The sequence below is a fragment of the Oenanthe melanoleuca genome, chromosome 17 (assembly GCF_029582105.1).
Source record: "Oenanthe melanoleuca isolate GR-GAL-2019-014 chromosome 17, OMel1.0, whole genome shotgun sequence".
NCBI lineage: Eukaryota > Metazoa > Chordata > Aves > Passeriformes > Muscicapidae > Oenanthe > Oenanthe melanoleuca.
The window spans coordinates 9,143,290-9,165,450 of NC_079350.1; the positions used below are offsets into that span (position 1 = coordinate 9,143,290).

The 22,161-nt window shown below is 48.4% G+C and overlaps 1 protein-coding gene across 1 annotated transcript in view; it reads right to left on the reverse strand.

The window, feature by feature from the left end:
• LOC130260249 (voltage-dependent N-type calcium channel subunit alpha-1B-like) overlaps nt 1-22,161 on the reverse strand; it is a 155,476-nt gene that overhangs the window by 65,677 nt on the left and 67,638 nt on the right. Inside the window, exons 16-20 of the mRNA XM_056505472.1 lie at nt 18,588-18,694; nt 11,521-11,583; nt 4,839-5,630; nt 3,117-3,343; nt 1,367-1,487 (exon numbers count right to left, since the gene is read on the reverse strand). Coding sequence (XP_056361447.1) covers nt 1,367-1,487; nt 3,117-3,343; nt 4,839-5,630; nt 11,521-11,583; nt 18,588-18,694 — 1,310 coding nt within the window. The remainder of the gene's footprint in view (nt 1-1,366; nt 1,488-3,116; nt 3,344-4,838; nt 5,631-11,520; nt 11,584-18,587; nt 18,695-22,161) is intronic.

Genomic DNA, 22,161 nt, shown 5'->3' on the forward strand with positions numbered 1-22,161 from the left:
AACAAGCTGCTGACATTCCTGGAGTTTGGGATTTGTCTTGTTATTCTCCCTTGGCCTGCTTGTAACACATTTTTTCTCCCAGTGAAATTTGTTTTTCCAAGAGTTTTTCAGCACAACTTTTTTTTTTCTGGGGGAAAGTATAGGCTGAAACAGGGAGGTGAAACAACAAAGCAGCTGAAAGAACCCCAAAATCCTGGACTCTTGAGGCTCAGAAGGTCCTGACTGGGATGAGGGGACAGAAAAGGAGCAGCCATAAGAAATGAAGAAATTTTGCTGCTTCTCTGCCTGCCCAGCCCAGCCCTCAGGTCAGAGCACCTCTCACTCCCCACCCAGTGATGCTTCCTTGGCAGATCTTTCCCAGCTCATTTTTGGTGGTCACTTCACAGCAAAAAGATCAAATATCAGGGAAATGCCATTTCCTTATCCACCCAGACAGAGGCCAAACTCCACAATCCTAATGTGGCTCCTCAGGTCACGGTCCCAAGGCTGCCAGTGGCATTTTTGGGGTGCCTGTGCAGGGCCAGGAGCCAGATCAATGATCCTGGTCAGTCCCTCCCAGCTCAGGAGGTTCTGGGGTGCTTTCAGCCTGCCCAGGGTCTGGGGGTGCTTCCACCACAGGGGCTTTTTGGATGTCAAATCTGAGAGCCTGTTTTGTTCCATGACTGCACAGGATGTCACAGTCCTCAGCAGCAGCAGGAGAACTCATCCTTCTCTTCAATCCAGCTGCCAAAGAAGAGCCTGAGTTCCCCTTTGGTATCTGAGCAGGGAGAAATTCTGAGATGTACAAGTTTACCTGAGCCAGAGAGAAACCTCTGCTCCAAGGGGATCTCCACAAGTTCCAAACACCCTCCCTTAAAATGCTTAAAATTACTCACAGCCCTTCATGCCACAGAGGAACAAATTCAGAATTTCCAGACTTTGAGCCCAAAGCTCCCCAGGAGGCAGCACTGCCTGAAGGGGAAGAAATGCCCCAAAGATCCCACAGCCTGCACTCCCAGCCTTGGCAAATCAAAAATATTCAGGTTTTCCCAGAAGTTCAACATTTGCAGTGATGCAAAATCACTTGATGGAAAGAATGGGAATTCCAGCTGAGGAACCTGCAGGAATTTGCTGCTATAGTCCTCAACCTGTTATTCCTGATAAAATCTTTTCCCAAGAAAACCTGTGCTCCCACTTTTTGGGATCTATATCAGCAATGTCTGCCTAAAGCATTTTCTGGTAATTTATGCCCCCAGGAAAACCAACAGAACAGCATCTGGCCTAGAGAAATAAGCTTTTCTTTCATGTCCCAATGTATTCTCAGAGGTGAAAATCCCACTCAGTTAGTGCCTGGGAGCACCTGGAACCCCTGGCTGGAGGAACTTACGGGTTTGTGGGGCTGAGGATGAACATGGAACTGTAAGGCAGGATTGGTTTGGGCCCATTTTTCGTCAAGTCATCGACGTCTTTCTTCTCCTCCGTTTTGCTTTCAAACTCCACGTTGTTCACTGGAGGTGGGAATTCAGGGAGAACACAAAGAGGGTTAAAAATGGATTCACAGCCTTGCTGCTGCCTGGAACAGCTGGAAAGGCAAAGAGTGCAGCTGGGAGAGCACACGGCTTGGGAAGGGCTGATTAAAGGGATGAACAATCATGAGCACAGTGAGGCAGCTCTGCCCCTCCACTGCTGATGAGCCATGGCAGGAACAGGCAGCAAATGAAACCATGAGCTGATTTACCCCAGAGCTGCCAAATCCCACCCCAAAGAGCAGCAATTCTTAGTGAGAGGGATCAGCTCGGGAGCCTTGAAAGAAAATAAAATAAAATCTGACCAGCCTCGTAATTTGGTGTTTTCTCCCATGGAGCAGGAGCACAACTGGCTTTGGAACACATAAAAGAGCAGATTCGTGGATGGGGTTTAATAATCTGGGGGATGAGACTGCTGAGCTTCCCAGAAATAGGAAAAGAGACCTGGGAAGGATTTCTTGGAGCCCCAGACTGTGCCTGCATTGTGCAGCTCGCTTTGCTCAGAGCTCCCCACGTGCAGAGGGGTGCAGCTCCATCCTGCAGCAGCTTCTGGGGTCTCCTCCTCTGAGATTGCTCCCAACCTCCCTCCCAAAGCTGGAAATTCTCCAGTTCTCACCCTGACTTCACTTGCAGGGGGTTTAGGGGATAATTTACTGAAGATAATTTCCCATCTATGAACTGGGTAACATTTCATGCTGCAAATTCTCTTCTTAGACACATATAAAGGCTCTTCCATTAATTCCCAGGACCTAAAGCTCAGCAATCCCACCCTTTGGAACGTGTTCAGTGCAGGGCTGTTATTACTTTTTATTTTATTTTGCAAGAAAATGACATTTCATTGTGTTTGAGTGACAGATTCAATAAGCTCCTTATTGGATCTCCAGTCAGATCCAGAGGAAATGGCCAGGGAAGGGAGAGCTGATAAATTGTGATTGACAGGAAGTCAGCATTGCAATATAGGGAAATTACCACTGAAGAGGGGAAAAAAAAATAAAAAAGGAGAAAAAGAAGGAAAAAAAATAAAAAAGAAAAGATAAATCTTGTGGATGATAACAAAGTGAAAAAGCACAGAGAGCCTGTCAGGTCTTGGCTGTGCCTCTTGGAAAGCAGAGTCCTGAGAGCCTGAAGTTTAATGTGGACCTCTTGGATTTCACAGCAGGGTTCTCCTCAGCTCTCCAGACTTGTCCAGGCTGTTCCCAAGGTGGTGGGAACAGGCTGCTGCTGGCTGGGCACAAGGACCTTGGGCCCATCTGTCAATGTGTGCTGAGAGCTCTGGGGAAGGCCAGGGAGGGTGGATGTGCTCCAGCTGTGATGCAGAGGATGCCACAGCATCCCAAAGCAGCAGCATCACACAGGGGTGCTCCTTTCCCTGCTCCCCTTCCCCTGCACAAAGGATGTGGCCTGGCTGAGCCCCCTCCAGGGAATCTCAGGTGTTTTCCAGAGCCACCAGGCCCCCAGGAACGCCAGCTGAGCTCCTGCAGTCAGAGTGGCAATTCCAGATCCTCTGTCCCCAGCTTCCCTGCCCGCCCCTCTGGGGATGGCAGTGCCCAGGAGAGCCCCCATCCCTCTGGAAATTTCCATTTCCTGCCAATCCCACCACAGAGCACTCACTTGGGATGACAGTGGTGTCCCCTGGAGGGGCAGTGATGGTGACAGGGATGTTCACAGTGGTGGTTTTGTCCAGGGGGGGCTGAATCATCCTCGTCACGTTCTTCTGGTTGTCAGCATCCTCTGGCTGCTCAGGCACCTTCTGCAGGTAAGTGCTGGGCAGGGTGTGCACAGGGACACTCCCAGGGCCACTGCCACTGCCACTGGCCTCCAGCTCACACTGGTTCTCCCTAGGAAAAAGCAGGATTTGGTCAATATGGCCAGGGAAGGGTTCAGAGAACACATCCCTGATGCTGCACCTCGTGCTGGGTTTGCTTCCTCCATGCAAATCCAACCTCTGACAGCAAAATTTGGGATCTTTGTCTCTGAGATCTCCCAAGCCAAGCCTCAATCCCAGCATTAGGAGGGGGCTGTGCTGCTGGACATCCCTGGGGTCACTTTAATGATGCTCCCAAGCCAGGACCACGTGTGGCCCTTGCATGGAGCAGTGCCATGAGCCACTCCCCAGAGCATCTGCTGGATGGATCCTGACATGCTGCTCCCTAATGCTCTCCCCAGGCCTTATTTAAATGTGGTGATTCTCCTTCCCAGCCTGGACCCGTTCTGGAGCGTGGCTGTCAGCAGCTGAATGGCTCCTGCTCTCCTCTGCAGCAGCAGCTCTGCTCCAGTGAAGAGGAAAGTGAGCCCGTGCACATGAGCACGCTGAACAGCAGGCAGAGTGTTTGGAAATTCAGCTGAAAGGAAGATAATTCAGACAGGAAAATTATTATCTCAGTGCCACTCACGGCTCTCCACGGTGACATGAACTCTGTTCTAAAGAATCCCAGTGCAATTTCTTTTCCATCAGACTAATAAAGCTGAAAAGGCAATCTATCCTTCTTTATTAACTACTCCAAATGCTTCACCAGGGCTGTTTTTCTCACTTGACTTACATAAGAATTAAAGCAAATGGGGGCCATCCTTGCTGTTAATGGAAGAGGCCATGTGCTGGAACAACTGGTGGTGCAGCTGAAGGCTCCCCATTAAAAATGAAAATCAAAGGGCTGTAAGCAAGGCTGGCTGAAATTTAAAAATATCCCTCAGGAGTTTCCTTCAGAAGCTGGGAAATTCTCTGCTCCACTTGGTGTCCTACAGGGCCTGTTGGTATTTACAGCAAGGATATTTCCTGCCTTAAACCTGAGCTGGTTTATGAACCAAAATCATCTCTGGGAGCCTCTGTCACTGCTGACTGAGGCAAAAGAGAACTGCAGGTTGTGCTGGGAGCTGGTGTGGGGACAGGGACAGCAGGGAATGCCCCAGGGAAGCTGAGAAGGGATTTTCTGGGACACATCGGGGGCTTTGTGAGCCCTGAACCAACCCGGGCAGGGTCTGGCAGCACTCACTTATAGCAGAACCCACAGCTGGTCTGTGGGTTAGAGAGGGTTAATAAACGGGGTTTGTTTTGAGAGGTATTCTCTGACCATGGAGGCCAAGAGGAGAAGAAGGAGAAAAAGAAGATAACTAGGAAAAATACCCCACAGCTGTGGAAAGTATTTTTAGAAAGGTCCTGGGAAGAACAGGGGTGGAAAAACTTTCCACCAACGGGTTTTCTGTTGACTTATTGTGACCAATGACGAAAGTGTGAAGTGTGTAAAGGGTGTAAAAGACGGTGTCCAGTTGTGACAAACAGATACCAGCACGCCGTGCCTTCCGCGCCGCTCTGCCTCTCCGGCGGCGCTCACTCACTTGGGCTGGTGGTTGCGGTGCTCCTTGTCGCCAGCCTCGCCCTCCTTGTCGCCGCCGTCCTTCTCCAGGGGCTCGCAGGCGGCCAGAGCCCTGTTCCTGGGGCGGTGCCGGCGGTGCGGCTCGTCGGCGCTGTCGTTGCGGGGCTCGCCGTCCCTGTGCGCGCTGCGGGGCGCGCCGCGGTGCCGGGAGCGCCGCTCGCCGCGGCTCCCGTTGCCGTTCCCGTCCTTGCCCGGCCGCTCGGACGGGTGCCGGTGGCTGCGGTGCCTGCGGTGCTCCTTGTCGGCCCCTTCCTCCACCGAGCCGCGCCGGTGGTGCCTCTTCCCCCCTTCCTGCCCCCTGCTTCTGTCGCTTTTCCCCTCCACCTCCTTGCTGCGGCTGCGGTGCTGCCGGTGCCTCTCCTCCTTGCCGCCGGGGTCGCCGCTCTCATCCTTGGTCCCGTCTCCCTTCTCCTGCTCGGCCAGCTTCTCCTTGTCCCGATGCCGGTGGTGTTTCCGCGGCGCCTCCGCCCCGTCGCTGGCGGTGGGTTTGGGGTGCTCCCCCGCCTCCTGGGCATCCCCGGGGCTCAGCTTGCTGATGTTGTTCCTGCCCTCGCTGCGGGGCTCCACCACCAGCGGCCGGTCCAGGTGCGTTTTCATGTCGGGGCGGATGTGCAGGGTGGTGGCGTAGCGGACCCGCTCCTCGGGGTCCAGCTCGTTGTACAGCGCCTCGCAGCTGGCTCGGAAGTTGTGCATCCGGATCTGGCTCGTCCTCTGCTCCCAAACCGACTTGGATTTGGAGGAATTCTGCTGCTTGCTAAGGGCGGGAGAAATGGGAGAAGTCAGCACCTGACTTTGCAATGATTCCCTAAAAACCAACAAAAAAAAAAGGGGGAATTTTCAGCTGAGGTGGGGAATTAGAGGAGTAACAGGGATGGAGAGAGAACATGAGCAGGGAAAGCCAGCGGGATCATCCGTGTTAGTTTGCCCACACACTATGAGATCAGCCCTCTGGAAAGGAGTTATTCTGCATTTCGGAAATGTGGAAGCCTCGGGAATAGTCTGAAGGATTAAAACGTCAGCACACAAAAATCACACACCCCAGCCAGAGCTTTGGAACAGCCCACAAAGCTCCCCAAAATTAGCAGCACTTTTCTCCCCACCTGGAAATATCTGGATGAGGAAATTAGCGGTGAGCAAGAGAAGTTAGATCAGCAGGAGAAGCAGGGAAATGAAACCTGTCCCTGAGGATCCGAGCCTGCCACCAGCCCCTTCTCCTTCCAGCCAGCCCCAGGGGTTGTTTTCCAGCAGGTCTAAAACTGCTCTAAATCCAAACATCCTTCCAGGTGAGCATGGACCAGCCAGCCCACACATCACTGGAGCGTGGAAAACTGTCCTGTGCACCAGGGAAAGACACACACACAGATCCATGAACGATCCTGAGCTGGAGGAACCCACCAGGATCACCCAGTGCAGCCCCTGTCCCTGCCCAGACCCCCAACACTCCCCCCTGTCCATCCCTGGTGTCCAAACGCTCCTGGAGCTCTGGCAGCCTCGGGGCCGTGCCCATTCCCTGGGGAGCCTGGGCAGTGCCAGCACCTCTGGGGGAAGAGCCTTGCCCTGAGCTCCAGCCTGAGCCTGGGCAGTGCCAGCACCTCTGGGGGAAGAGCCTTGCCCTGAGCTCCAGCCTGAGCCCACATGGGAGGCAAACACAACTTCCTTTCATGTTCTGGGCTCCCCTGGCAGTGGAAAAAAAGCAGTTTTTGCGTGTTCTGGTGCTGATTGGGACTGTCTGGCTCTGTCACCATGCACAGACCCTGGGGAGGTGACATCCAGCCACGCTCATGTGGCACAGTGGGAGCTGTCAGAAGGGTTTTGTGTCACTGGGGCTCTGCTGGGGAATCACTTCTTTACCGAGGTTGCTGCTGCCTGGTGCTGCTATAGAGGCAAAAATTCACTAGAAGCCCTCATGAGAGCACCCAGGCAGATGTGAAGAAACTCATTTAATCCCAAATTCAGAGCTGATCACCAAAATTAAATGTCTACACCCTGTTGCCAAGTTCTGGACTCATTTTCCAGCAGCCGAGTCCCCCATTTGCACCATGGCAGGAGAACAAGTGATAAAAATTACAGTTCTAAAAGTAAATAATGCCAGAAGGTCCTGGAGACATGGCTCAGAGCTCTGCTCACCCCAAATCCCACATTCAAGGGAGGACAGGCTCCTCATGAAGAGCAAAAGGATGAACAGCCTCATCACAGTGGGCACTCACTTTCTTTAGTTCAAAATTGTGAAAAATTAAAATAGTCTCACTCATCAGCAGCTTTCTTTGGATTGAGAAGGGATGAGGAATGAGCAGAGCCTCAACTGCCCAGCCCTGCTGCCCTGCCCGAGGATTTCCCATGGGAAGGCACAGGAGAAGCTCTGCACAGGGAACAGAGTGGAGCTGCCTGGGATGGGCACCCCGGGGTGTCCTGCACATCCTCTGCCAGGGCTGGGTGCCTTGCTGTGCCACACTCCAGGTTTTGGCTCTGCTAAACCCAACTGGGCTATAAATCTCTTCAAACCCAGGCTCAGGGAAAGCTCAGGGATTTTCTGTGCCTGGCTGAGTTCCCTGAGTGCTGCACAAACATCTCTGTGCTTAGGGAACATTCCTCAGAGCACAATGAAAGTTCCTGGGGTGGGGACCAGCCTGTCCTGTGCTTTGGGCAGCTGATCATCAACCTTAATGATTAATTAGAAAAGAGAATTAGTGCTGAAACTTCCCAGCTTATCAGCAACCCAGGAGCAGAGGGAGGAGCACCAGCACTCCCTGCTCCATCCTGTGCCATGGGACAGAACCAGCAGGGCTGGGACATGAAGCCTCAGTGTCCCTGCAGTGATTCCCCAAAGGAAAACACGGAGAAGATCAGCAGGCAGCTCCCATGGGCACAGCCTGGCCCCACTGCCCTGAGCCCATCCCAGCCAAGAGGGAAAGGAAATCCCCTCAGTCAGGCTGGATGTGTGAGGAGGAGGGTTGGGATTCAGGGCTGATCCTGGAGCTCTGTCACTGCAGGAGGGTTTAGCACTTGTGTTTCAGTTCCACCAAGGACATAAATCAGCTTTTAAATGGTCTCTGGGCTGTTCCCACTGCCCATCACTCAGGGCCAAGTGAGAGGTGCTGCCAGGCAACTGCAGCCCTGAGAACCTGCAGGAGCCAGGCAGTGCACACATCACCCCAGCCTGTTCTGCTCAGATCCCTGTAAATCAGGCACTGCCATTCCACCCTGGAATTTCCCAGCAGCTGCAAATCAGCTGCATCCTTAACTCTGACACAAGTCATGGAGGTGAGTGCCAAAAACCCCAGCACAAAGCCACCTGCTGGCTCTGGGCACCACCAGCCCAGAAAGGAGCTGCAGAGGCAATAACTGCTCAGCCATTCCTCTTTCCACATGGAAAACACTCCAAAAAAAACATATTTTTTAAAGGCAAAGCAGGATATAAAAACCCAATCAGCAAAATGCAGCATATATGAGCTCAATTGCATCTCCAGGGCAGTGAGGAGCATCCCAAATCCTGCCATCCCAAAAACACCACTCAGGAGCCAGAGCCAGGCACAGGGGCTGCCTGGCAATGGGGACAAAACTCCCAAGCAGGATGGGCCCCACGGGGACAGCACTGGGAATTCCAGAGCTGGAGCAGCTGCTTGTCCAGCTGGGTTTGTCCAAGCCCAGTTTCTTCAGGTCCCCACAATCAGAGTCAGGATTTGTGGCAGCTCCTCCTGTCCTGGTGCTCTCTGGGCATGGGGACAGCCTGGGAGCTGATTTGTGGCACCCCTTAAAACAAAGCAGAGATGCAACAGCAGGAGGGGCTCAGAGAAGATGGAAAAACATCATTGGGGCAAAAATTATTTCCTCTGCTTCCCCCCTCGTTTGAGGCAGGAAATTCTGCACAAATCAGGGCAGGCACAGCACGAGCAGGGCAGGACTTGTCTAAGCTGATCAAAAAGAGGATTTGTCATAACAAATATTTACTCCACCAAAAAAACCACACAGCAAACTGCTTATCTGAACCCTGCTCAGTGCTGGCTGCTCCAAACCCTCCTGAAGCCAGCAGGGAAATTGCCCTGCACATCACCCCTGGCTTGCTGACATCCTACAAACACTGCTGCTAATTCACTGCTTTGCTCCCCACCCCTATTTTCAGGAATATTTGGAACTTTTGGAAGGCTCTGTTCCATCCCCAGATCTCCAGGCTGGAAGTGCTGAGCTGGTACCAGCTCCACTGGTTTTCCTTGGATTGAGACACCAACAAACAACTGCCTGTGGCTGGAAAGAAAACCCCACAATTCCTGGAGAATCAAATAAAATTCATATTAATGAATCAATGACTAATATTGGTATAAATAAAAACTGCAGCTGCTGTGTGGTTTGTTCAAGAAAGGGAAGTGTGTTTTTAGTCAGATTCTAATTTTAGGGTGTTCCTTAATGATTCAAGATTTTGTTCCCACAACCTTTGAAATCACTGCTGCACTTAATGGAAATCCTTAAAATTTTGCTGCAGTAAATAATGAATGAAAGCAGCCTATGGAAACATAATAATTCAATGTTAAAAATAACCACACATTACATGGTGGCTGTGAAATTCTGTGTTTCAGATAAAAGGGAATTTGTTGTTAAAATGCAACAAAACCTTTCCACTCTAATCCTATTTTCTGTTCATGAACTCAGGGCTCATAAACTCCACATTTCCATTTTCCACTTGGAAAACACAATGGGATATTTCACTTTGGGTGTGCACAAAGCCCAGTGTTTTATCTCCCTGTGAGTTGCTAAAAGGATTTTCTCTCAGCTGAACTCAGCTCTGGGGTTTAAATAAATGTGTTTTCTCAGTGACCCTGGAGTTGGTGCTTGGATGCTTCAGCACCTTTTTTATCCTTCTGAGCTCCATCTCCTTCCTGAGCTCCCTTGGGAGATGCTCTGAGCATCACAGACACCAGAGCCAAGGTGCAGAAAACACTTTTTAAATGTTATTATCTCTGAGGGGAGTAACTATCTTGGTTTGAGGTAATTATTCTCCAAATTTGAATAACTCCAAAATTATTCTTGAACCCCTCGTTCTGTGCAGCTCTGAAGGGACACAAAGCTCAGCCAGGCCAAAGCTTCCTGCTCTGAATGGAGCCAAACTTTTCCTGCTTTCTGCTGGAATTTTCCCTGCCAGAAGGATTCCTGCACCCTCATGCTGCTCCTTATTTCTCTAACAAGAGGAATTTTCTCATTGTTTTCAGTACATCCCATCCTCGTCCCAGGAATATAAATCTGGGTTGGTTGTTTTTTTTTTTAAGGCTTTGTTCCTAGTTGGGAAAACATTGACTGGGAGCAGTTTGGGGTGAGTTCTGCAGGGGAAATTGGAATTTTGGGGAGAGGGCAGCTCCCAGCACCTCCCTTTCTCCATCCTGTGCCCCTGCCAGGGTGGGAGGCACCCAAAGTGCAGCTGAGCCCTTTCTGCTCCTTTCTGCCTGTCAGCCCAGGAAATGCATTGGAAGGAATTATCCAAAAGATGACTAAATCTCATTTATTCCCCTAATTTCCCTGGGCACAGACAGGTCACACCTACTTTGTCACAAGAGCTCAGTCTTGGTCCCAGGAGTTCAACCCATATAACAGATTTTAAACCCATAAAAAGCATTGACAGATTTTAAATCCCAACTTGTCCAAGATCCACCCAGTGCACGAGGAGCCCCAGAACAGCCAGGGAAACATCAGGGAGGAAAAGCTGCTGGAAAAGCTCCTTGGCTTCACAGTACCTTGGTCCCTGCTGTGGGGCCAGGACAAACCCCCAGGCTGGAATTGCACTTACTTGAGTCTCCAAAAGCATTAAAGAAGAAAGACAAAGTCACACAGTTAAAGGAGAACCCAAAGGATGCTCAGAGGGGTGGGACAGGAGCTGATGAGGAGATTTTGGGGTTAGTCAGCAGCAGTAATGATGTTTTTACCAACCTGCTCGGTGTCAAAGCACACCCTGACTCACAGCACAGCAGCAGGATTGGATTGGGAGGAAGCACATGGAGTGGGAGAGAGTTTGCCACTGTGTTTGCTCAACTCCAGCTCCAGAGGAATTGTCAAGAGCCTCATTTGGACAAAATCTGTGGCTTTAAGCTCCAGCTCAACAAGGTCAGAAAGCAAGGACATAACCAGCTTTTCAGGAGTTTTCCAATTTAGTCTCACTTGGACACCGTTTCCAGAATTCTTTTGAAGTCCTCCTCCAGTTTTCCCTCCAAGAGAGCTCTCCTGGTTCTCCCACTGAACACAGAGTGCAAACACTGGTGGAACATCAAAGCCAACAGCCCAGCACAGAATAAACACAGAGAACAGAAAGAAACACAAGTGAGAACAAGACAAACCATCAAATGAGGGGAGACAGGAGAAGAGAGGGCAGTAGTTCAGGAGAAAGGACGGAAAGGAATTAAGGGAGAAAAATGGAGGAAGGAAGAGGAGGAAAAGTCACAGTCAATGTATGAAACACAAGAGTTGCTCACAAGTCACAAGCATCAAATGACAATGACACCTTCCAGTCCTTTCCCTGGATGTTGGTCTGGAGGCTTTCCACAATGATGGGAATGATTTTTTTGGGGAAAAAAACCACAGGGAGAGCGAAGGAGAAGGGGAAGGTTAATAGAGCTCTAGATGAGGAATCCACGTAGTGAATATCGTAACAGAGAGCAACTCACGGTGAATTTACGCTGGAGACTGACGAGCTGCGAGATACAGTACCTCGAGTTTGCTTTACAAAACTGCACATGCAAAAAAACAAAACAAACAAAGAAAACAAAAAGTGAGAAAAGAAAAAGCCGAAAAAAAACAAAAAAAAAAAACCGACCCAAAGGAAAACAAAAGGGAAAAAAAAAAAACGAAACCAAACGAGCAGAGAAACCATAAAAGACATCGGGAGGAGACTCGTACAGGCCGTGTCCTGTTGGGTGCAGAGGGAGGAGACCAGGCAAGCTCCAGGGTTGTGGAAGCCATGGACACCCCCTGGAGAACGGGCACACAGCCAGAGAGTCCAAAATGGAACCAAAAAGGAGCCAAAAGGCAAAGGTGACCAAAGGCACACGGCGATCGCGGCGCTCACACCAACAATCCTGCAGGAGGAGGTCGGGCTGCAGCCACGAGGGGATTGTGCTGCAAATCCTCCTTCCCAAGGGCAGCAGGACCCCAGCTCCTGCTCTGGGCACCAGGAGGAAGCTCCAGCACCGAGCAAGGGCTGGACAGAGGATCTCAGGCTCCAAAATCCACCTGAGCTCCAGGTGCCAGCAGCTCCTCCTCAGCCCCTGCTTTGCTGGCTCTTGAGGCACCACCTCTCCTTGGACAGGGACTGGGATGGGCTGGGCTCAGACTGCCCAAAAATGGGCCACTGGGCCTAAAAACTCAGCTCCAACAGGGTGAAAGGAGCTTCCTGCAGCTCAAGGAATTTTGTAGATTCTCCTCCATCTCCTCCACATCATTTAAGTGGGGGGTTCTAAATATGGAAATCACAAATCCCACAGAAAAAGCAGGGAATGCAAAGAAAACCAGGATTCTAAATATCCTGATCCTGGCTTGAGGCATTAATTTTTTCCTAATCCTAAATGATCATTTTAATAATCGACAGCATTCCAAAACCCTCGCCAAGACTGAAAATAAAATCTCTTCACCTCCTGATTTCCCTTTTCAGTTCCAGCATTTTTCCTCTTGCTTTCATGAGCATTTAAATCTGTTAAATATCAATTCTAGCCAAACCAGAAGGCCCAGTTAAAATCTAATGTTCTTTGGGTATCACAGAAGTAAAGTTTTAAATATATATTTATTAAAATTAATGGATTGTTCTGAACAGAAATATTGGCTCAGATAACGCATATAACAGAATCCAGAGGTTCAGAAACCTGGAGTGAATATAAGAAAAATTATGGAAGGCATCATTAAAGTTTTGCTTGAAGCAAATAATCTGCTGAGTAGCCAGGTGAAGTATTTAACCTAAACCTCAGGATTTCTATAATTTTCTGGTGCCAAATGAAATAGGAGCAGAGGCAGGATGGGGGTGGCACGTCCTGCATGCTGGCCAAGGAAATTATTATTTCCAGGTTGCTCAAGCTGGGCACCTTTTTACTCTTTGGCAGCAAAATCCTGCAGAGAACAAGCCCCTGACTGCAGGAATCTCTCAGACAAAACCAAGAAATTCCTTTGGGGTGGAGGAGAATGCACAGGGCTGCCCTGAGTTACTTGGGATCAGCACCAAGCCTGATAGGTGTGCAGGTTTTGGGAGGAATTGTGGAGAGCAGATGAACATCCCTCAGTGGGATGAGCCTCTGTGTGTCTCCCCTGTGTCTGGAGGCCACACTCTGTCCTTGTCACCTGTGCAGGGAATGTGACACAAATCCTGCAGCACTCCAGGGTCACTGCTCTGCTCCCGTGGCTGGATCTGCCTTTTTGGAACCATGGATTTGGTGAAACCACAGAGCCAGCACAGCCTCCTTTTCCATAACAAAATGACAGCAGGAGTTGATTTTCACCAGATGCTACTTACCAGGAAGGAGGGACAGAGCCCAGAGAGTGGCTTTGGGTGTGGCTGAGTGACACCAACAGCGAGGACAGAAAGGAAAACCCATGGGAAAAATCAGAACCTCACACACAGACACACTCCAGGGGAGCAGGAGAGGGAAGGAATCACAACCAGCAAGAGCAAAAGAACACCTCTTCTAATCTACCCCCCACACACAGCACAGGGCACAGGGCTGGGTGTTCAGGCAGCTTCTTGCTGGGTCCTGTTGGGTCCCCACAGCCCAACAGAGGTGAGGAAATCAGCCAGGGCACTCCTGAGACAGAAGGAAAACGTGGAACCTCCGAGATGGAAACCCTGGAGAAACAGAGCAGCTCTCCCCTCCCTGCACCCTGTGCAAAAGGGCCAGAGCAGTCAGGGGGAGAGGCTGAGGTGTCACCTCTGGTGGCTTTTCTGCCTCCCCCACACTGGCAGGCACTGTCCCCCCGTGGGGCTGCAATTCCAGCAGCAGTTCTGGGAACAAGCCCAGGTGGGACCAGCAGGAACCAGCCCTGGAGACAGAAGGAGGTGTCTGCAGGCTGGAACCTTGTCCTGGAAGCCCAAATCACCCTGAGCAGCCGTGGGCAATGTGACAAACTGTGCTTAGGTCTGGTGCCCACGTCCAGGAGCTGTCTCTGCCACTGCCCACAACATTCCATCCACCACCCAGGTCTCCTCCCACCCAAAACTCACCCCTCACACCGTGATTAAATTATTTCCCTGGATCTGGCTCCAACTGTAATCCATTACCTCATGGAATTCAAAAAACCCCAAACCTCGTAAATCACAGGGTGCAAAAAGTTCCTCAAAGTGTGGCTGACTACTTGGAGGGCTCCTACAAATTTAGGGGTGCTGAAAAATTCCTAATTTAATGTGGACACTGCTGAAGGCTCGTGGAGAAACCTAATCTGGTTTTTTCACAGGATGTTGACTTTTCTCAGCTCCAGCCAGGATCTTTCCCAGACTGGGGATCTTTCTCAGAGACAAAACAAGGGAAGGAAGAAAGAAAACCCAGACAGACACCTGGTGCTGAGCACTGAGCCGTGTGAGTGTCTCGTGATGTTTTGCATAAAGCATGTTTTCAAAAAGGTGTTGCTTCTTTGACCAATGAGTCTTTTCTACTTTGTTTTTCCCCACCTATCCTATATAAATGCCATGGATTTTCAATAAATCACTTTTCTTGCTGCTTGGAAGGAGTTGTGTTGCTTTTGCCACTTCCTAGCCTTACAGTGCCAATTGAAGGCTTTTCCAAGGAATGGTGAGGAGAGGGCTCTGGGGAATGCTGTGGGTTGTGCCCTGCCTGGGGCAGGGTGTGGCAGCCCCTTTTGTACTGGCCATGGGATTGGAAAGGCAGAGGAGGAACCCAAATTCAGGCATCAGGCCAGGTAAAACCAGGGAAAAACCCATGTTTGCTTTGTGTGACCCACAGGGCTCTTCCTGAGGGCTCTTCCTCCCACTGGCAGTGGCACCAAAAAGTGCTTTGGACACCCAGTGCCTTGGAATTGTCCCCTTGTCCCCTGTCCTGGGGTCTGGCTGCCAAGGAAGCTGCACCAATGGTTTGCCCTAAAGACCCCCTGGCTCTGTGAAGTCCCTCAGGTGCAGAGGCTGAGCAGGGCAAAGGACACAGAAGGGCTGAACAAACCCAGAACTCACCTCCAGAAACAACAAAGCAAGGAAAATGCTAAACAGAAAACAAACAAACAAAAAAAAAATCACAAAAAAAGAAGAATGAAACAACGGGCTCGAATCAAACACATCTCCTGTTTTCAGGCAAACATTGCAAACAGTGACAGAACCAATGCACCACCCTCGCTTTTCATCCTAAATAAATCCTTCAGGACAGAGTTCACCAGGTGAAAAACCAACTGTGGTCAGATAAAAGTGCTCAGGTGAATCCCTGTGGTGGAGCAGAGAAATGTTGGGAGCTGGATGAAGAAGGAGCTCCAAACCAAGGCACCAGCCTCGCTTTTCATCCAGAGAAAACACCAAATAAATCCTTCAGGACGGAGTTCACCAGGTGAAAATGGAACTGTGGTCAGACACATGTGCTCAGGTGAACCCCTGTGGTGGGGCTGGATGGAGCAGGAGCTCCAAACCAAGGCACCAGCCTTGCTTTTCACCCTGAGAAGCCACTGAATAAAAAAGGCCATTCCAGGATAAGAGTTCAGCAGGTGAAAAAGGAACTGTGGTCAGACAAATCTGTTCAGGTGAATCCCTTTGGTGGAGGAGAAGGTTTCTGGGAGCTCCAAACCAAGTGCAGGACGTTGAGAGGCAGATCAAGATAAACGATTCCTCCTCAGCACTGCAATGAGCTGTTATTAAAGGTGTCCATCAATCACAAACCAATTCCATCCAGCTTCCAATTCCAGCTGGGAAGGTGAAGGTGCCTCTTCAGAGCCTCTGAGCAGGCTGGAACCCTGAACAACCAGCTCCTTATGCTTAGGAAATGAAGTTTAGTCACCAACATGATAAATGGAGCTCAGAGCAGAGGAGGGGGGACAGGGGGACAATTCCAAGGCACTGGATGTGCAAATTTTATGGAGCTTGGTTAGGAGGGGAGGCTGAGGCAGGAGAACTGGTGATTAAATGATTCCCTGGATCTGGCTGCAACTGTGATCCATTACCTCAAAGAATTTAAAAAAACCCCAAACCTCTAAAGTCACAGAGTGCAGAACAATTCCTCTTCAGGCACAGCTCACCCTGTACTGGCACAGGAAAAACGCCAGAGGTGGAGGATCTGGAAGGGCTGAAGGAGGTTTAGGGGGAGCCACACTCAGTGCTCAGAGCAGGACTGACAAGGGAAGGGAAGAAACAGCACCTCAGCCCTGAGGCAGCACAAAAAACGTGACTTTTCACCAGGCTCAGCCCAGGGACAGCTTTGTCACCTCTGGGGGAGGTGGCCAAACCCTGGGAACACGAACACTGTGATTAAGGAAATGCACATTGTGCTGTTCTCTGCCACCACCCTGTTTGGACTGATGCAGGCAGGGAAAAATCAATGTTTTCAGAATATTGATCTGTGCCACCGATGCCAGCTGCTGTTACAGAAATCCATTTTCACTTGTTGGGAAAATAGTATTAAACTATAAAACTAAAAAAAATATATTCCTGAGAGGAAAGTACAAATATAAATTGATTGGGTAGAGCCACCTGTGCAGGAGCTCAATCCCAGTTTTCCTGGGCTTTGCTCACTGAATCCTACAGGGGTTGGATTCTCAGTTCTTTGTGCCTGAGTTTTACAGGGTCTGGTTTCTGCTGATATTTCCATTTGCCAAAAATCCCATTTTTAAGAACACCCAGCACTTTTGGCATGTCCAGCTCTGGATCTGGTCTGCCAGGACTTGCCATGGTCACGGCATCTGCTCCACCCTCAGAGCACTGCGGGGGTTAAGAGCAGGAGAAATGAAGTGCTGGGGTGGATTTGGGTGCCAAAAGGTCCCTAAATCTGCCCTGCTGCATTGGAGAGAGATATCCAAGAGATGGGGGCTGCAAACCACCCCTTACTCAGGATTTAGGGCTTCAAATCACCCCTTATCCAGAATTTAGGGGCTGCAAATCACCCCTTATTCAGGATTTAGAAGCTGCAAACCACCCCTTATTCAGGATTTAGGGCTTCAAATCACCCCTTATCCAGAATTTAGGGGCTGCAAATCACCCCTTATTCAGGATTTAGGGGCTGCAAACCATTCCAATCCAGGATTTAGGGGCTGCAAACCATTCCAATCCAGGATTTAGGGGCTGCAAGCCACCCCTGATCCAGGGGCAAAATAAAAATTTGAGGCAAAAATCCACAGTTTTGTCCTCACTTTGAATTGTTGTCACAAAACTCTCCTTGTGCTTTTGAAAACCTGGTGAAAAACCACAGGAAAAGGTGATTTTAAGCAATTTCAACCTTAGCTCCGTGGAAGTGTGTTGGTTTTTTTCTGCTGATTTCTAAGAAATCTTCCCATGTAAACTGCTTTGATTAAAACAGAAGCAAATAAGCACCATCATCATCTTGCATTTTAAAATACCAGAACCAAGAAATTCATCAAAGAGCAGGAGCAATTATCCTCATTTGACTTCTTTTCAAGGCTGGCCAGAAAATAATTGTAAGGAAAAAATGGTATTTAAAACTATCAAACAGCCAGAGCATAAATAGGAACTGATTACAGCAGTAATGACAAAATAAAATGGTAAGAAGAATAAAATAGGCAAATTAATAATATTCTTTTCCTTCACATGTAACAAACTGGCTCCACTTGGCCTTTTGTTATTGCTAAAGTGGATTAAACTCACAGTAAAAAGAGATTTCAACCGAAGGAATCCGGCTGCAGTTCAGTATTTTTTCCAATAAAATTGAGCAGGAAATTTCTTTTTTTATTTTTTTTATGCTTGAGCTTCTCCAGCCCTTGGAGGTCTCCTTGTAAAAGTGGCCTGGAAAACATCAGCAGCTCCCAGTAAAATGCAGGACCAAACTTTTTGGTGCTGATGCTGAAATTCCAGAAGAGTTCAAGGAACCTTTTCAGGAAATCATTGAGAGGTGCCCCAGAACAGAAAAATGGAATCCCATCCCATTCCAAGCTCTGCTAGGACACCCTCCACTAGCCCAGGCTGCTCCAAGTCCATCCAACACTTGGATATTTCCAGGGATTTCTCAAACACAGGAACCTGGACAAGTATTTCCACCTACACCTCATTTTTGCACCTCTGGGATCCAGGAAAAGTTGGGCCCAAGGCAAATCTTTCCAAGGGTTTTGTTACCACAGAGCCTGTCCTCACCCAGGCATCTGAGAATTCCAGATGGATGTTCTTACATCCAAACCAGTTCATTTCATTGCACCCAGCTCTTTCAAACAGCAAGGAAAGAGAATTCAAGCACATTTTTCAGCTATTTAAGAGGGTGTCTTTGCATTGAATTATCAAGATCATTTAAAAATAGTTATTTCCATGCACACACACTCATTAAAAATCCAAAGTGGGATGTTAACACTTCACCTGGTGAAATCTATCCTGGGACAGCTTATTAAAAAAAATCCTCCTGAAATATAATTATTCAAAGGTGAGGCATTACAATGAGAACCAAACTGAAAGAAATCCTTAATTAAACTCCTAATTTAGTGCTCAGCACTGACATATTTGAGTGCCAGAGATGGTGCAGGAGGGCTCCCCGACCCCAGGGGATGCTCCAGCTGGACAGACACGCAGGGACACTGGAAAAGGGGAATTTTCAAAGGTGCTTACGCAGCTATGGAGATGTTGGCTGCAGACATGGGGCTCACTTCAGCCACCTCCTTGGCTTTCTGCAGGGCCAGCTTCTGGTTGGTGGCTTCCTCCATCTCCTCCTCGTCCTGGGGCACAAAAGCAAGAGAAATCCAGGAATTAATCGTGGAATAACAACCAGCAGAGCTCCCCAGGGGCTGGGTGGGGGTGGCTGCCACTGATGTGCTGCAAGGACATAAGAATTTTAATTTAGTGCAGATTTTCCTGCAAGGAGCCTCAGGTTTGACACAAGTTGAGGTGAGAAAGGCAAGGTTGGGTCAAGAGGGTTGTTTTGGGTTGCAATACAGGATGTGACCAAAAGTGTGGATTCTATCACCATCTGTTAAACCAGCAGGGATCCTTATCTCTGTGGGAGATATCTCCTGTTAATGGGCCAGCTGTTAAAAACCAGATGGGACAGTGTTCTTATCTTTTTCACAGCCCATCCTCCCTCCAGGAGATATCTCCTGTTCATGGCCACTGAGTCCCAGGGCATGACTGATAAAATTCCATCATCCCACTGGGAGATGCTCCAGCCAGGGGAGGAGCCAAGCCTTTCCTACCCAGATAAAAACTGAGATTTGGGACACCAAGGATTCCAGAGGAAAACCAGACCTTTCCACATCATCCCTGCAGCTTCAGAGGAAAACTGCACCTTCTACAGGAGCATTTCTCTCTTCCTACCCAATATGAAAAGCACTACTAAAACTCAAAATTAAGGATCTTAATTTAAAAAAAAAAAATTAAAAATTAATTTAAAAAATTCTAAATTTAAGGATCTTAAACATTGAGGTGAGATCAAAACCCAAAGGAGCAGCCTGGCTGCCCTTCAATGGTCACCAAGGGTCGACTTTCCTGGAATTTTTTGACCAAAATAAAGTCAAATCGTGGCAGGGTAAGCACAGAGCTGTGGTAGCAACACCAGCATCTCACAAACCCAGGGAAAACCACACTGAGAGCAGTCACAGACTCTTCTGTCAAACTTTATGGAATGCCACAGGTCTGCTCTGCTCTCCCAGGGTATTGCTGGAGGAGTCATGATTAAAATAATGAGAGCAGACAGATCTCCAGCTTTGGAAGAGGAAATTATAGAGATTTATCCACCCTGAATTCCATCTGCATAAACAGCTCCTCGCTCTGCCTTTGGTGCTATTTGCTTCAACTGAACTCATTTGGAAACTGTTTTTCAGAAGGGAAAAAAAAAGATGGAAACTCGATTTAAAAAATCGTTACCATATAAGTTTCTCCTTTTTTCTTCCCCTTTGCAAATATTTGCAAGACTATAACCAGGCTTGAACAAAAGACCTGCTGAGCAATTATACAAAGTCAATATTTCTCAGCTGCCAAATTCCAGTAAATTTATCAAAGCTTTGGGAGCTCGTTGCAAATCAAGAGTGTTTGGTTTAATCCTGGCTCACAGCTCAGCCCCAGGCACCTGTCCTGTCACCCTGTGGGGTGGGAAAACAGCAGAGCAACCATGGACTGGGAGAAATTCAGTTTATTTGGGAAAGAAAAAGCTGTGGAGACAGAGAAAGGAATTAATTCCACTTTTGCCATCCCCAGGACAGCAGAGCTCCCTCCATGGAACAGAACTGGGACAGACAGATGTTGTCACTCTGCCTGGAGTATCCCTGGGCTCAGCTGTCCCAGCTGTGTGTCCCCAAATCCTTGTGCCCCCCATTCCCCCCTATGGGCTCTGTGGGGTCGCTGCTCAGCAATAACAAAACATCCCAGAGTGGTTTCAGCACAAATCCTTGTTTTCCACACAAATCCCACAGCAGCTCCTGTGAATGACATTAACTATTCCCATCCCAATCCAGCAGAAATGTTATCCTCAGGACACAAGTTTTAAAAGAAATTAGACCCCAATTAAAAAAAAAAAAAAAAATCTTTCAGGTTTTCCTTTCATCCTCCAGGTATATTCAAGTTATTTCTTTTTTGAGGGATCTCCAGCAGCCTGCAAACCAAAGGATGCTGATTTTTCTTTCTCTGCCCCTAAAGCACCAGGTGCAGGTTTTAAAACCTTTTTTAAATTTGTGGCTTCTGCTCCATTCTCCCGGGGGCCTCTGTAATTCTGCTGGATTTGACATCCTGAAGGAGCAGCAAAATGCAGCTGCTCCTCCCTCACAATGAGCTCAGCCCTCAGCAGATGTTTGCTTTATAATATCTCTGCAGCTCCTTCCATGCAGATATTGTAGATGACTCCAAAAATTAATTAATTTTTTACCTGCTATTTAAAATTCCAGCTCACACTGAAGCTCTAGTGTCATCCCCATTTCACAGGGGCAGGTGCACATGAAGCTCTTGCCCATAAGGACATCCCTGGTTTATGTCCCTTTCTGTTTTCTAGAGCTCTAAATCTTAATTTAAATCCATTTCTCACAGGTTAAAGCCCAGTTTTGGTGCCACCCATCATGATGTGCATCATTAACACTGAATTTTCTTTAATACATTCAGCCAGTTAAAGCCTGTTCCATAGGGGAGCAGAAGGAGGGGGAATTGTGGATGTTCAGCTCTTGGTTCAGCCACTCCCTTCAGCCCAGAATTTCTGGGCATTCCTCAAGAATTTGATACAAATTTATATAAAATTCCCACAACCCTCATATGTATTTTTATCCTTCTTTCTCAGAGATCACTGGCAGTGGACAGAGATGAGAAATTGAAGATATTTAGGAAAATAAATCCTCAGTTGTAGTGGTTTTATACTCCAGTTTAATGAGGATGAAGCAGGAGCTGCTTGATGTCACCAGAGGCGTTCTGGATGATCAGCAGAGAGATTGAAAAGCAAATTTTGGGGGCAATTGTAGATTCTGCTCTGAGTAAGTGAACAGGAAGAAAAACCTGTCAATATCTTTAAAAAAAAAAAAAAAAAAAAAAAAAAAAACCCCAAAAACCTAAAGGGATTCAGGAGAGTTCTCAGGATTCACTAAAAATTGGGTTGGCAGAGTTTGAGTCAGTGCAAGGCCAGAACAGGAAGAGCAGGAGAGGGAGCTGGGAGCAGATTTTTTATAGATTGAAAACAAAGGTGGTGATTCTTTACTTTTTGCCCCAAAAATGAGTCATTCCTAAGCACTGGTGAGTTCTGTAACAGCCACGGGATGATCAAGCTGCAGTTAAATATAGTCCAGCTCTGAGAACTTCTCTTACAGGTCACAAAACCCAGAAATGGTCAAAATACCACAAAAAAAAAAAATCCAAATTAGCATCCAGAAGTGGGGAAAGTTGAAATGTTCCAGTCCTGAGGGCAAGAAAGTTTTCTGTCTTCCCTAAACAGAGGCAATTTCATTTGCTCCTGGTTCTCCCACATTAAATTCAGCACTGATCTCAATTAATTTCCCAGAATAAATGTCAGGAAAGTCTCCTGGGACCAACTGACTCCTGAGTAACTTCCTTGTATCTCTGGGCCATTTTTGGGGCTTGCATGATCATATTCACTCAGCAGGAAATCCCTCATTCTCCAGGTATGTGTCTAATTGAATTTTAGCTTTTTCCTCTTCTTTTGAAAGCCCCAGTGATCTGGGGGGAGATAATAAATAAAATTAAACTAAAAAAAAAA